At 44.2% G+C, this 16,077-nt stretch overlaps 1 protein-coding gene across 1 annotated transcript in view; it reads left to right on the top strand.

Annotated features, from left to right (window-relative positions):
- Positions 1–2,703: 2,703 nt before the first annotated feature.
- LOC134395818 (vomeronasal type-2 receptor 26-like) overlaps positions 2,704–16,077 on the top strand; it is a 31,274-nt gene continuing 17,900 nt past the window's right edge. Inside the window, exon 1 of the mRNA XM_063121977.1 lies at positions 2,704–3,009. Coding sequence (XP_062978047.1) covers positions 2,704–3,009 — 306 coding nt within the window. The remainder of the gene's footprint in view (positions 3,010–16,077) is intronic.

Here is a 16,077-nt window from a genome sequence, read left to right as displayed (position 1 = left end):
CCCCCTGCCTCCTTTGGTGGTGTGAGGACTGGCTCTTCCTGAGAACATCCACCCCAAACCCTTGGCAATTTCATGTGCTGCAGCTAGATGGACCCATTTCATAGATTCATAGAATAGCAGAGTTGGAAGGGTCCTAAAAAGCCATCGAGTCCAACCCCCTGCTCAATGCAGGAATCCACCCTAAAGCATCCCTGACAGATGGCTGTCCAGCTGCCTCTTGAAGGCCTCTAGTGTGGGAGAGCCCACAACCTCCCTAGGTAACTGCTTCCATTGCCATACTGCTCTAACAGTCAGGAAGTTTTTCCTGATGGCTTCCTTTAACTTGAGCCTGTTATTCCGTGTCCTTCACTCTGGGAGGATCGAGAAGAGATCCTGGTTCCTCTCGCTCCTGTAGCACACACATACTTGGGCAAAACGACTTCTCTTTTCCTTCTTTTTTACAATTATGGCAAATCTTTCCCCATGCCAGACATTTCTCCATATTGCTATGCTTCTTTCCATACCTTTTACAGATTCCACCCCCCTCCACCTTGCCAGAAGAAGTTTTCTGGGAAGTTCTAGTACTCTGCTTTTGTGCCTGTATATGGTTTGCTACTTGTCAATGAATCCCGTACGCTTCTTGGGATTTGTTCTGCAATATTTTCATTTGTTCTCGGGACACCACGAGAAAACCATTGATTAATGGTTTAATATGTTTTTAGCAGTGCACTTGATTTATTGTTTGATATTGTTGAATTGGATTTATCTGTATTCTTCCCTGAGATCCCAATGATATAGGGAATGCAAAAAATAGTTCCATGAGCTCCCTCCATAGGACCCAATGTTCAACAATGTTCTCATGATCAAGATCCTGGTGGTTCCACATAGACCCATCCTCCAATTGGAGTCCACCAGGGGAAGAGCCTTCACCATGGTGGCCCCGCTCCTATGGAATTCCCTGCCTCTGGAAGACAGGCAGGCACCAATTTGTATTCCTTTCAAAGCCTTCTGAAAACGCCATTATTACAGGAAGACTTTCCTTAATGACCAGCCACGGTTCACTGTACATTTTGCTTCTTTCAAAATCTATTTTTAAAGTGTTTTATTCTGTTTTTATTTGATCTTGTACACCGCACTGACATTTTCAATGGGAAGCGGTATATAAATATTGTAAATAAATAATAAATAAATAATCAAGATCCATCGTAGGTACTGCTGTAGACCATTTATATTCTCTAGTGTGCCATTTTCAGCTTTTAGCTCTATTTTACTTCTGACACCGTGTACTATCTTTGGTCTCTCATAAACAGTCTGAAACCATCTTTTCTTTGTAACAACAACATCTTTATTCAGCCTCCCAGTATTTTCTTTACCACAGTCTTCAGTGTGTTTTCTTACTCCCTCTCTTAGCCTGACAGAATGCATCCTTGACTATTTCTATATTTTACAGGGTCCATCTAGTCCATTCTATCCATGTTGTATTTTGTCCTAATAGGGGTGGGGTCCAGCCCCATATATATATAGAGAGAGAGAGAGAGAGAGAGAGAGAGAGAGAGAGAGAGAGAGAGAGAGAGAGTTATAGTGTACAGAATTATAGACAGTATTCCAAGTGTGGCTGCACCATGGATTATTGTTAAGGACACTATGATATTGGCGGGTTTATTTTTGATTCCTTTCCTAATCATGCCTAACACTGAATTTGCTTTTTTCACAGTAGTCATACACTGAGACTTCACATTCTGTCGTCCTTTGAAAGGTTGTGTATCTCGGGCTGTTGCTAGACCAGGGTTTAGACCGGTGATATCCCAGGGCGAGCCCCTATGAGTCCAGATGATAGACAGAAGATCCCGGGGTCAGGCAGGGGTCAACCCTCCCTTGGCCCGGGGTAACCGGAACTGCTTGTGGCCCGGTATTTCCCATGGTCTCGGGCGTGTAGACCAGTCTGCTGCTTTTCCCAGCTACCACAATTACTCACGAGTAGCTGGGGAAAGCAGCGGATGGGGAGCAGCACTCCACAGGAGTGCTGGGCCCATTGCGGCAGGGGGAGAGATCAGGGCAGGCAGAGAGATCACGGCGGGGAGAGATTGCGGGGGAAGCAGAGATCATGGGGGAAAGCGGAGATCGCAGAGGGAAGCAGAGATCATGGGGGAAGCAGAGATCATGGGGAGGAAGCAGAGATTGCGGGGCGAAAACTGATATCGTGGTGGGGGAGAGCGGAGATCATGGGGGAAGACTGGAGATCAGGGGGGAATTATGGCCAGGGTGGGGAAATCGGAAGCAGGGGGGAGCAGGGAACCCTTTTTTAAAACAACAACAGCAACACTTACCTTTGTTGCTGGTGCGCTCCTGCGCACCCGGCCCTTTAAGTAAAAAAAAAATGGCGGTTGCGACAGGACTTTCCTGTAGCCCATCTAATATTTCCTGTAGCCCTTCTAATAATTGCATCTAATATGTAGACTGGGGTGACAGCTGGAGCTACTTGTAGCGTGGGTTCGCCCTTCCTCCCACACGGATTACCAGGTAGGTCTAGCAACGGACTCGGTTTCAGTACTGGCCCCAAAACATACAAGTATTAAATGGTATTGGCTGTTGTGCTTCTGGTTTGGGTTTTGGATCATTCTAAAGAAGGAATAATGTTCGAGAAAATAAATCCAGATCACTACACTAACAGCAAAGGTTTCTGGAGTCAAAGAAGTATGATATTGAATACATAATTTCAATAATATGTGTTTTTACAGTGAAGTAAGCAGAGATTATTGGAACATCCTGTCCGTCCTGTTTGCTATCAAGGAGATAAACCGGAATCCCAGGCTTTTACCCAACATCACCCTGGGCTACAACATCCATGACACCTACTTCGATCGAAAGATGACATCTGATGCCTTGATGGACCTGCTCTCTCCTGGGCGGGCGAATGTTCCCAACTACAAGTGTGGAAGACAGAATCACCCATTGGCTGTTCTTGAAGGATCTGACACTGAAATCTCCACCCAAATATCAACCATGTTGGGCATCTACAAAATCTCACAGGTAGACATGGAGAGGGGTGGGCCCTGGAAGACAGAAACAAACTTCAAAGGGATCTTGATAGGCTGGAATGCTGGGCTGAAAACAACAGAATGAAATTTACTAGGGATAAATGCCAAGTTCTACATTTAGGAAATAGAAACCAAAGGCACAGTTACAAGATGGGGGATACTTGGCTCAGCAATACACTACAAACGAGAAGGATCTTGGAATGGTTGTAGATCGCAAGCTGAATAGGAGCCAACAGTGCGATATGGCTGCAAGAAAGGCAAATGCTATTTGGGGCTGCATTAACAGCAGTATAGCTTCCAAATCACGTGAGGTACTGATTCCTCTCTATTCAGCCCTGGTTAGGCTTCATCTATAGTATTGCTTCCAGTTCTGGGCTCCACAATTCAAGAAGGATGCAGACAAGCTGGAGCGTGTTCAGAAGAGGGCAACCAGGATGATCAGGGGTCTGGAAACAAAGCCCTATGAAAAGAGACTGAAAGAACTGGGCATGTTTAGCCTGGAGAAGAGAAGATTGAGGGGAGACATGAGAGCACTCTTCAAATACTTAAAAGGTTGTCACCCAGAGGAGGCCAGGATCTCTTCTCGATTCTCCCAGAGTGCAGGACATAGAATAACGGGCTCAAGTTAAATTAAGCCAGATTCCAGCTGGACATCAGGAAAAACTTCCTGACTGTTAGAGCAGTACGACAATGGAACCAGTGACCTAGGGAGTTTGTGGGCTCTCCCACGCTAGAGGCCTTCAAGAGGCAGCTGGACAACCATCTGTCAGGGATGATTTAGGGCGGATTCCTGCATTGAGCAGGGGTTGGACTCGATGGCCTTAAGAGGCCCCTTCCAACTCTGCTATTCTGTGATTCTATGATTTGCAGGCTGAGTCCAACAACACGTTGCCAGTCCCATTTAGTAACCTTGTAGCTCTGTTTTATCGGCGTGTGAACTCTGTTCCAAAAAGATCTGGTAACTGTGATCATCTGCAGAGCAGAGATTGGCTGCTTCTAAACACATCGAATAATTTCAGAGCGGAGGCGCCCAATCGGAGATTCTAACACCTCCAAAATTATCCTACCTTTTTTGTGTGTGGTGTGTCTAATTGAAAAAAAACCCAATAAGGAGCATGGGGTGATGGAGTGGGGCAGTTTTGATAATTGATATTATTGGCATCTGTGGCTAACCAATTAGGAATTGCCACCGCACTCTGCCTCCCTGTTCTCTTCTCCTCCGATCGCAATTTTTGAGGGGGGAGACACACACTAATCATTTTTTTGTCTTTGGCTTCCATGCTCATTGTGGTTGTCAGTCTTGAAGCGTACATTTTGGTCAGAAAGAGAGAGAGAGAGAGAGAGAGAGAGAGAGAGAGAGAGAGAGAGAGAGAGAGAGATCTTTGCACACACAGGCCATAGCTACATGGGTCAATATCCCAGGGCGATCACCAGAATCATCCCTATGCAATCACATGACGGACAGGGGATCCCAGGAGCAGGGAGGGATGGCCCCTCCCTTGCCCTGGGATCTCGCCTTCCACTTCTAGCCCACGTTTTCAGCAGTGCCAGGCTGATTCCGAGACCATGGAACATGTGGGCAGGCATTGGGTTCGTCCCGGCTCTGCGAGGAGCCGGGAGCCAGGTGTGGGCCACAGAGCCCCTCAGGATGACGCATATCAACTGGGATGGCTTTGAAAGGTGATTAGATCATAGAATCATAGAATCATAGAATCATAGAATAGCAGAGCTGGAAGGGGCCTACAAGGCCATCAAGTCCAACCCCCTGCTCATTGCAGGAATCCACCCTAAAGCATCCCTCACAGATTGTTGTCCAGCTGCCTCTTGAAGACCTCTAGTGTGGGAGAGCCCACAACCTCCCTAGGTCACTGGTTCCATTGTCGTACTGCTCTAACAGTCAGGAAGTTTTTCCTGATGTCCGACTGGAATCTGGCTTCCTTTAACTTGAGCCTGTTATTGTGTCCTGCACTCGGGGAGGATCGAGAAGAGATCCTGGCCTTCCTCTGTGTGACAACCTTTCAAGTCTTTGAAGAGTGCTCTCATGTCTCCCCTCAATCTTCTCTTCTCCAGGCTCAACATGCCCAATTCTTTCAGTCTCTCTTCATAGGGCTTTGTTTCCAGACCCCTGATCATCCTGGTTGTCCGGCCTTGCTATTTACTGTTTTACTCTGTACAGCACCATGTACATTGATGGTGCTATAGAAATTAATAATAATAATAATAATAATAATAATAATAATAATAATAGTAAGGAGGAGTGGTGATTAGTCATGACGACAATATCTTACCTCCAATATCAGTTCCTGGGGAATATAAGCAGGAGGTTGCCACATTGATTGGTACATGATGTAGTAAAATGAATGCCCTTTGTCCTTCCTTCCATTTGTATCCAATGGGTGATTCTAAGCCATATCTGTCACTGGGCATAAGGGGATTGGAACACCCTTTGTATCGGTGGCCGGGCTACTGAATGGGTGGCATAATAGTCAGGGGGTCCACAGGAGGAGGAGCAATGAATGAGCAGGGTGAGAAGGAAAGCATTGTCCCAGGCAAGAGATGGGGGACCTTCGTCCATCGCCATGACCAGCAACTCTCCAGTTATTCGTAATAATTTTGGATTAACAAATATTTGATCACTGATTTGAAACAAACAGAACATTTATCTCTTCCATTCCTTGCCAGGTCAGTTATGCATTTATTTCTCTCGATCTGAACGACAAAGCTCAGTTCCCCTTTTTGTATCCGATGTTCCCCGAAGAAAAGACCCAGTACCAGGGGATTGTCCGACTGCTCCTGCATTTCAGATGGACGTTGGTTGGTCTCGTTGCTCCAGACACCGACAATGGAGAAAGATTCATGAGGACCTTGACCCTTGAGCTCATCAGGAATGGTGTTTGTGTTGTTTTTAAGGAAATGGTCCCCATATACAATGCAGCTGAAATGCAGATCCATCCGACTTTGTTTCTCACGATGGGACTTGTCAATGTTTTTGTTTCTGATGAAGAGTATAATTCCATCTTCATGGGAATAATCTTTATACAAAGATACATTCATCGCTTTATAAAACACATTGCAGGGAATGTCTGGATCGTAACAGCTGTGTGGGACTTCACCTTTACATTGGCATATGGCAGAATACCTTCCCCACCCATCCATGGTATATTTTCTTTCTTTATACCACCAAAAAAGGGGTCAAAAGATGATGATTTTTATCTCTCTTCCTCTTTTGCCCAGCAGTTTGGGGAGAAAGCATTTAAGTGTTCTTATTCAAAGGATGTATTTTCAGTGAAAGGCTGGACAAGATGCAAAGAAAAAGAGAAGTTGGAGGCTCTGTCCCAAGAGGACATGGATAGAATCCTGTCTCTAGACAGCTATAACATTTACAACTCCGTCCAGGCTGTGGCCCATGCCTTAGATGGTGCTCTTTCATCCAGGTCAAAGAGGAGGGTGGTGGAGCGTGGAGACAGGCTGGACCTTCAGAGGACCTTTACCACTGCTCTATTATACCATCTTGGCTTCAACATACTTACCACCCCACTGCAATTGGAGAAGCCTACCACTCTAGCTGCTAAGTGTTGTTCTACCTACTTGTGGGCTTCTCTCATGGACAGTTGGTTGGACACTGTGAGAAAACAACGTTGGACTACATGGAGCCTTGGTCGTGACCAACGTAACTTTTCTTATGTACTTACATTCCTCATAGATGCAGAACATTGCACCAAGTGTCCAGAAGACCAGCATCCAAACAAGGACCGAGATCACTGTATCCCAAAGGAAATGACCTTCCTGTCCTATGAAGAATATCTGGGGATCATCCTGGCATCCCTTGCCCTCTTCCTGTCCTTCAGCACAGGCTTTGTGTTAGGAATCTTCATTCGATTCCGAGAAACTCCCATAGTCAAAGCCAACAACCGGGACCTCTCCTTCATCCTCCTCATCTCCCTCCTGCTTTCCTTCTTGTCCTCCTTCCTCTTCATCGGCTGGCCAAGAAAAGCAACCTGCCTCCTCCGACAAACAGCCTTCAGCATCATCTTCTCAGTGGCCGTCTCTTCTCTGTTGTCAAAAACAATCACTGTAATCTTGGCCTTCTTGGCCACCAAACCAGGGAACAGGGTAAGAAGATGGCTGGGGAAGAGTCTGGCCAACTCTATTGTCGTTTTCTGTTCCAGTGTTCAAGTTGTCATCTGTACCATTTGGCTGGGAATCTGTCCCCCATTCCCTGACTCTGACATGCACTCACAGTCTGGAGAAATCATCCTGCAATGCAACGAAGGGTCTGTCACCATGTTCTATGCTGCCCTTGGCTACATGGGCTTCCTGGCTACCATCTGCTTCATGGTGGCCTTCCTGGCCAGGAAGCTGCCGGGGGCCTTCAATGAAGCCAAGCTGATCACCTTCAGCATGCTGGTCTTCTGCAGTGTCTGGGTGTCCTTTGTGCCCACCTACCTGAGCACCAAGGGCAAATACATGGTAGCCGTGCAGGTCTTCTCCATCTTGGCCTCCAGTGCTGGGCTACTGGGCTGCATCTTCCTTCCTAAGTGCTACATTATTGTCCTGAGGCCTGATCTGAATACAAAGGAGCATCTTACGACAAAAACCTAAGATGCCGTCTGATACTTAGGTGACCATATCTTTCGCTGTTTTGCTGGCATTTGTTGTATACTTCTGATGTGAAAATGCAACCAGAAAATTGTTTCCCATGTAAATAGGGCATTTTGTCTTATATACTGTATTGTGATGCAGGGGAAATAAAACAATGAATCAGTTAGAAGGAATAATAGAATATTTTTTAAAAGAGAACAATGAGGGGAGAGAAAGTTTCAGCAACTTGGCTTCTCTGGTCAACTGCATTAATTATCTTCTATTTGTGCCCTTATTTTCTGGATTTGAGGGTGCTGTTGGCAAAGAGAACACCCACAAAGCCTGGAGCTGAAACCTTGGTTCAGAAATGCCATGGTGGTTCTATTCTCCTTTGCTTGAATAAGGGGAGACTGAGAATGTCTGGCAAATGGCACTGTATCCTTGAGGATGGTATGCAAAGAATCCCATAAGATGGACAACTCTGATCTGATAATATCCCTCTGAATTGTCATTGCCTGTGTATTGAATAAGATGGTTCTTATCAAAGTAGCAAATCAGGCAGAGTCTAGACGTTATTTTTAAATTGTTTTAGTTTAAAACACATTCAACTCTGGTAGCCTCCAAGTTAGATTACTGCAATGCACTCTACGTAGGGCTGCCTTTGAAGACGTTTCAGAAGCTGTAGCTCATGCAAAATGCAGCGGCCAGATTGATTTCAGGAACCAGAAAGTTCGACCATATAATACCTGCTCTGGTCCGCTTCCACTGGCTGCCTGTATGTTTCCGAGCCCAATTCAAGGTGCTGGTTTAGACCTATAAAGCCTTACATGGCTTGGGACCACAATACCTGATGGAACGCCTCTCCCGACGTGAATATACCTGGTCACTACGTTCAACATCTAAGGTCCTCCTCTGGGTGCCTACTCCGAGAGAGGCTCGGAGTGTGGCAATGAGGGACACGGCCTTTTCGGTGGTGGCCCCCAGACTGTGGATTGATCTCCCTGATGAGGCTCGTCTGTCACCAATGCTGCTATCTTTCCGGCGCCGGGTTAAGACTTTCCTCTTTGCCCAGGCATATGGCGGCACATCTTAATCACCCACATGTTTAGTTTTAAATGGCTTTTAATGCTTTATGTGTGTATTATTTATTTATTTATTTATTTATTACATTTCTATACCGCCCTATAGCCAAAGCTCTCTGGGCGGTTCACAAAAATTAAAACCATCATAAAACAACCAAGAGGTTAAAAACACAAATACAAAATACAGTATAAAAAGCACAAACAGGATAAAACCACGCAGCAAAATTGATATAAGGTTAAAATACAGAGTTAAAACAGTATAATTTAAATTTAAGTTAAAATTAAGTGTTAAAATACTGAGTGAATAAAAAGGTCTTCAGCTGGCGATGAAAGGAGTACAATGTAGGCGCCAGGCGGACCTCTCTGGGGAGCTCATTCCACAACCGGGGTGCCACAGTGGAGAAAGCCCTCCTCCTAGTAGCCACCTGCCTCACTTCCTTTGGCAGGGTATGTTCTGTGTTCTAGAATTTTAAATTCTGTATACTCGTTTTTATCTTAATTTTAGAATTTCTGTAAACCGCCCAGAGAGCCCTGGCTATGGGAGCGGTATATAAGTGCAATAAATAAATAAATAAGTCCAACTCTAGGTGGACTCCAACAGAATTGTAGGTCCATGTGGATTCATCAGGATCATGCCTTCTGGTGACTTCAGTGATTGAGCAGGTTGAAAACAGAGAAGGCGCTCGCTCAAGAATCCTGGGCCCAAGTTTAGGCCTGTGTACATGTGTAATGGAACCTTGAATCTGGCCCAGTAGCGCATAGGGAGCCAGTGCAAAGTTCCCTCAGTAAAGGAGTTACATGTTGAGAAAAGGCCAGCTGCTGACATCAGCCAAATTGCTACATTCTGCACTATTGTGGAACAGCCTGTCCCGCGCAACTTGATTCAAAGTGCCCAGAGGAAAGGAGAATCAAGGCAACTCTAACAATGGCAGTGCAAGCCCAGGCCCTTGTCTGTACGACAGCGGGATGGCTCCTCATTAAATATAAACCCAATTTTTCATTGATTCGAATGTAGGTAAAGAGCGTCACACTGCAGCAGCAACAGCAATTTATCTCCCGGTTGTTGTTGTTTTGTAGTGCAGTTATACATGCGCGCGTGCACATTGTCGCATTATGGGATATACGATGCTATGGAGGCGAGTGAAGTGATATAGTTTATATGCGGAGCTCCGCAGACTGATATAACAGCAAAACCAGAGCAGGGGGCGAGAAGGAACAAGGCTATAGAGGAGGATTGCAGCATGTTTCTGCCTCTTTGGTTATGCAGAGCTCCAAAGGATCAGGTCGTTCAACCGAAAAATGGCGCAAAAAACCTGAGCCATCCGATAGGTGGGAAAATGGGAAACTGGCCAATCACATTCTCCTACCCTCAAAGCTCTGCCTACCTGTCAAAATGTGATTTAACTCCCCCAATGACACGTAACCATCACGCGGAGCAAACTTGGACATGATCAAAAAGTCACGGTAAATCACTGATGCAAATATGTGAATAATAATAATAATAATAATAATAATAATAATAATAATAATATCCTGTGTTCTGTCTTGTTGAGTCTCTCACTGTCTTCTACTGTGTGTGTGTGTGCGCACGCGCTGTGCAGTGTGTTGTGCACAAACAGTACACAATAATGAATGAATGAATACCTTTATTGAATAAGTCTTCTGACCATTTCAAAAAATCACATATCATTAAAAACAAACAGACATTACTTAAAATTTATGATTTAAAATTTAAAAACAATATACAGTTACATGACTAACAGTTAATATTACACGTATATTACAACATTTGATAAAAAATTATTAATTAATACATTTTTTCTAATTCTTTTTTCCTTATACTGGCTGCTTTAAGAGCGAAGAGAGCAACCCTCTGGGTCACAAAAGAGTTAGAACCACGTAGGAGAAAGGACAAGTCTATCTTTACATAGTCTATCTTTCGATGGAATACCTTGGAATCTACCCTGTAACATCATTGTGTCCATCAGCTCGAATCGAAGCCGGGTAAAGGCTACTCCATGGACCCGTTTCATATCAAAGAACAAATATTTTTCTTCTTTAAAGTGGAATTTTGTTCTGGCTAGCCATTTCATGGCCCTTGATTTTGACACTGCCGCTATATCAGACTGACTTCTAATGTCTGAAATCCTAAGTTTAACGGCATTTCTTATGTTGGTATTCGAAATGCTAATTGCCTGCAAACTGAAGCCATACCTTGGTAACATCTTTGTAAATTTATAAAGCCAGGAAGTTTTTAAAGGTTTGGCCATCTGCTCAAGAAGACACATCTTTGGAAGCCTGGCCTCGTTCATCGAAACTAGCTTAAACCAATAATTAAATAGCCTGCAATGTATTTGATGAGGTTTGAGTTTGAACTTTAAAAATCCCCCCCCCACAAAAAAACACAAGGGATGAACTGATATGCTTCAACCTTGGCATGCCTAAATCCCTATTTAGGAGCTATCCTGGTGCTAAGTTTCCTCTCTTTATCTTTAAAAGTGACAGTGTATTTTTTAAAAAATGTTTTTAAAACTTCAAACTTTAAAAAATTCCTAAAAATCAAGGGATGAACCGATATGCTTCAACCTTGGCAGAGTTGAAGCCCTACTGAAGACTGATCACGGTGTCAATTTTCATGCCTATCTGTGCTTGGGAAAGGGTCCAAATCAATCTGAATTGATTCGGTTCATGCCGATTCGCTTCGGACTGATTCAGACCTTTTTTGATTTGCTTCAGATCTGTTTCAAGGCCCTCCTAATCACCCTGATTCACCTCAGATTGGAGATTCAGATCCGAAGTGATGCCCAGCCAAGAACAACGTTGCTCAAAACCTTGATCCTTCAGCTACTGGGCTACAGTTTGCACATGCCAAAGATCAAAAAGCCACATTCTGAAAATTGGCAGCGTATATCCGGCCTGTTCAGACAACATGCTAAGGCATGCTTTGGCTGCTAACCCTTTTGCAACAAGTAGTTATATAGCCACCATGGTTAGGAATGATTCATACAACACACTAATAGTAGCATATCAATAGGAAAAGGAGGACAGGGCTCCTGTATCCTTAACATTTGGATTGAAAAGGGATTTTCAGTAGGTGTCATTTCTATGCATGCAGCACCTGGTGAAATCCCCTCTTCATCACAGCAGTTAAAGCTGCAGGAGCCCTGCCCTCTTGACCAGATACAAAAGAGGCCAGGGCTCCTGCAGCTTTAACTGTGTTGATGAACAGGGAAATTCACCAGTTTCTGCATATATACAAATGAAGCCTGCTGAAATTCCCTTTCCTATGCAACTTTTAAAGATACAGGAGCCCTGTCTTCCCTTTCAGAACTAAACCTTCCTCAGGAGTTATGACCGTTCCATGCTGTGAAGCAGGCAGCAATCCTGCGAACTTCTGTCAGGATCCATAAGTCTCTGAGGGCGGACGAGTTAAATGCATTCCCCACCCCTGCAGAGGATACGGGTTCTAACCAATGTGTCCATCATTATTTGTCATCATCATCAACAAAACATCAACATCATCATCATCGTCCTGTCATACAGAACAGTGTTACATGTGTTGTATTAGATTTGCCCCATTATTCCCACATCTCCCACTATCGCAGGGCATTGCATTGGTTGCTTGTCAGGGCAAGGGGCATATCTTGACCTACCAGGTCTAGAGGGACAGAGGAGGGAGGATCTCGTGATATGGTGATCATGAGATCTCCTCCTCTGTCTACACACAACACGCGAAGTCCAGGAAGAACGAGGACATTGTGCCCGCCATATTTTTTTTAAATCGAAGAAGAGTGCAGGAGCACTCCTACGAAATAGTAAGGTTTTTTTAAAAACTACAACAACAACCTCCCACTCCATCCCACCCCAACCCTGATGTGTGCAGAGCTCCTGAGGACCTCAGAGACCTCAGAAAAATCAAATATAATCTGTAGGGCGATATCCCTGGCCAACGGAGGGATTTTCTCTCCCTGCTCCCAGGATGCCCTGTGCGTCATGTGGATGCACAGGGATGATCCCAGAACAATCACTAGGATATATCGCCCCATCTAGACACACCCAGAGAAACATTGTCAAGTCCTTGTCTTGACTTTTTATTGTATTCTGTTTTCTTTTTGTGTTTGGAGATGATCCCTAGAAACTGCTGTGTTGGAGTCATAGGAGTTGTTCCCCCAAACCACTCTGTTAATTAGTGTCTTGATTCTGGAAATAAAAATTGATTCTGTGTTATTTTTATCCCCTTTAATTTATTTATTTATTTATTTTATTACATTTATATACCGCCCCACAGCCGAAGCTCTCTGGGCGGTTTACAACAATTAAAAATGGTAAACATTAAAAGTATACAAAATTTAAAAACCATTAAAAACATAAACGGCTGTGGAATGAGCTCCCTAAGGAGGTTCGCTTGGCACCTACATTATATGCTTTTAGACGCCAGGTGAAGACCTTTTTATTCTCCCAACATTTTAACAATCTATAAATTTTAAATAACATGGTTTTAAATTTGTAATTTTGCATTGCTGCTGTTTTTATCTGGTTGAGCTTTTACATTGTATTTTATATTATGGTTTTATACTGTTGTTTTATATTTTGAATGGTTTTAATTTTTGTGAACCGCCCAGAGAGCTCCGGCTATTGGGCGGTATAGAAATGTAATAAATAAATAAATAAATAAATAAAAAACAGTATAAAAACAACAGTATTTTGATTTGTAGATGATCCTTCAATGATTTCCTATGGCCAATTCAGAATGAACCAATGCATTTCAAAGGCCATTCGGTGTCCTTCTTTATAATACATCCCATGAAATCCTGAGCAGCACAAGAAAGGGGCCCTGAACATGAATGTTGAAGTCCCCCAATACAGTCAGTTTAGGGGAAAGGAACACCACCTCTAAGGCCACCTCTAGCAGCTCAATAATCCAGTTGATAAGGATTCAGGCCATGTTGACCTTCTCCTATCCAGATAACCCCAACTCATGACTAATAGGATATCTTGATCCCAGCTCTTGTGAGTATGGATTTTTTAATGAAAGGTGACTCAAGGTCAATGGCTTCCTCATAATCCATGTCAAGTAGGACGCCACACTTGGGAATTTCCATAAGTCTCCTAGTCATGCGTGGAGTTGAATAAAAAGTTCAGGGTGTTGCAGAGCTGATGTTCCTCACCCTTATCATTAAAAAAAATCATAGTGTTTAGTAGGACTGTTCTTGTGAAATCCCAAGGGATTTCTTCCCTGAAATTGCCTTTGAGATAAACAACACATTCAAGGACAACATGACGTGATGTCTTGAACCCAGGTGCAAAAACAGCGCTGCATAAACGCCTCCTGCCCCATGGAGAGCTTAGGAGGGGGTTTAGGGCAGGTGAGCAGGACTGTGTGTGGTGAAGGTGACATCCTAGCATCCCTGTCAAATGTGAAGCCACATCCAGCAGGGCTCCATCAGTGCCAGGAAAGCCACGGCATTGTGAGTGGGCTTTGGCTTCTTCTGTTTGGTTGGGCAGGGGGGTTGGAATGAGGATCAGTTTGTAGGATGGAGGCTGGACCAGGTGCAGCCCAAATGGTTCTGCTTTTGCTGACACTACTTCCAAAGGCAACCTGTGGGGTGCTGCTGAAAGCTAAATGCCCCTTGACTTTTAAAAGGGGTATCACTGACCCACCTAGTTATTACAAGCCAGGAGACCACCTCATTAGTGGAGTCATCTCAGCAACAGCTGCACTTTTTTTATCTGAAGACCTTTTCCAGAAACCTCTTCCCACCAGCATTCTTTACAGGTAAGTCATTATGACATGATGGGGTTTACTTTGAATTCTTTTAGCTAACAGCGACTTTTCCTATTAACTGGCCCCAGTCCAAGGGCACAACTGCACCAAGCAGGATATTCCACATACCATGTACTTGCTCCAGGTCTTCTCCCTCTTTGGCATTCTTTCCTGGTAGGAATGGTCTGGCTAGTGTTTTTGCTGCAGGAATTTCTTTGGCTGGTTTATACCTGATTCTCAGATCATATTTCTGTAGTCAAAAGTTCATTCTTTGAAATTTGGTGGCTGCTTCAGCTCCTTCATTATATGTTCAAGAGGTCTCTCATTTGTCTCCACTACTACTGGTCTGCCATAGATGTAGTTTCTCACATCCTGCCATGATTGCACAATTTCTTTTTCAGTTTGTGCATAATTGTACAGCATTGGAGTCAGTGAGTGAACACATATGCAACAGGTCTCCCTCCTTAGAATCACAGAATCATAGAATAGTACAGTTGGAAGTGACCCCTAAGGCCATCGAGTCCAACCCCCTGCTCAATGCAGGAATCCACCCTAAAGCATCCCTGACAGATGGTTGTCCAGCTGCCTCTTGAAAGCCTCTAGTGTGGGAGAGCCCACAACCTCCCTAGGTAACTGGTTCCATTGTCGTACTGCTCTAACAGTCAGGAAGTTTTTCCTTCGGTTTTAATCTTTTTATTATTTCCAAACACCAGTAAATAAAAAAAACCACTAAAAAACAAAATATAATACATATAAAGACTAGGGGTGTGATCCGCTTCTCTTCGGATTGGAGAAGCAGAAGCAGATCAGGGTGATCCGCCTCTGCTACAGGCGTAGGAGAAGCGGATCGGGGGGCTAGAGAAGCATGGTGAAGAGAAGCAACCATAAGCGGATCGCTTCTCTTTTCGCAGAGCGCTCCGCCCACCATTTTGGATTTTTTTCACCCATAGGATTGCATTGCGGAAAAGATTAGTGGATAACTTTTTTGTTTTTCAAGATATCTATTTGAAACTCGCTGTGCTTAGAGAGCCGTGGGTGGGGGTCATTTTGAGCCTATTTTCAGCACTTTGCATGCTGCGGTTTGCTTGCTAATTTTTTTTAAAAAATAGGGTAAAAAAAGCGGGAGAGGTACCTTTTTTAAGTGCTTAGAGGCAGATTCAACTCCCAATCATGGTCACCAGATGAAGCATCCTCCAATCCCAAAGTTGGAGGGAGGATAAGCAAAACCGGATACTTAGTAACTTGGGATACTGGGAAACTTTTCTTTCTTAGTCTCTGAACGGACTTTTCCCATTGTTTTTTAAAACAGTAGCCCCACCAAACGCAAACACAACCTGAAATCATATACTAAGCAAATAAATAACAGATAGGAAACACAGCACTGCTACCCACCTTAACCTTGGTGAACAACTGAATAGATGTGGTGCAAGGGGATGAGGTCCCCTAGGGCATGTGGACGTACCCAGTGCACACACTCCTGCCCTTGGAGGGTCATCCAAACACTCCAAAGATAAACCAGTGGAAAAGCTATGCCTGTCATGAGTTGAAGTGTCAGGTAGCTTCTTAAAGACTGGTACTTACTTAGGGCCAGTCAAATTGGCATATCCCCCTCCCCCTGGGCACGTCCACTTTC

The sequence above is a fragment of the Elgaria multicarinata genome, chromosome 3 (assembly GCF_023053635.1).
Source record: "Elgaria multicarinata webbii isolate HBS135686 ecotype San Diego chromosome 3, rElgMul1.1.pri, whole genome shotgun sequence".
NCBI lineage: Eukaryota > Metazoa > Chordata > Lepidosauria > Squamata > Anguidae > Elgaria > Elgaria multicarinata.
This window is presented reverse-complemented; position numbering and strand designations above follow the sequence as displayed.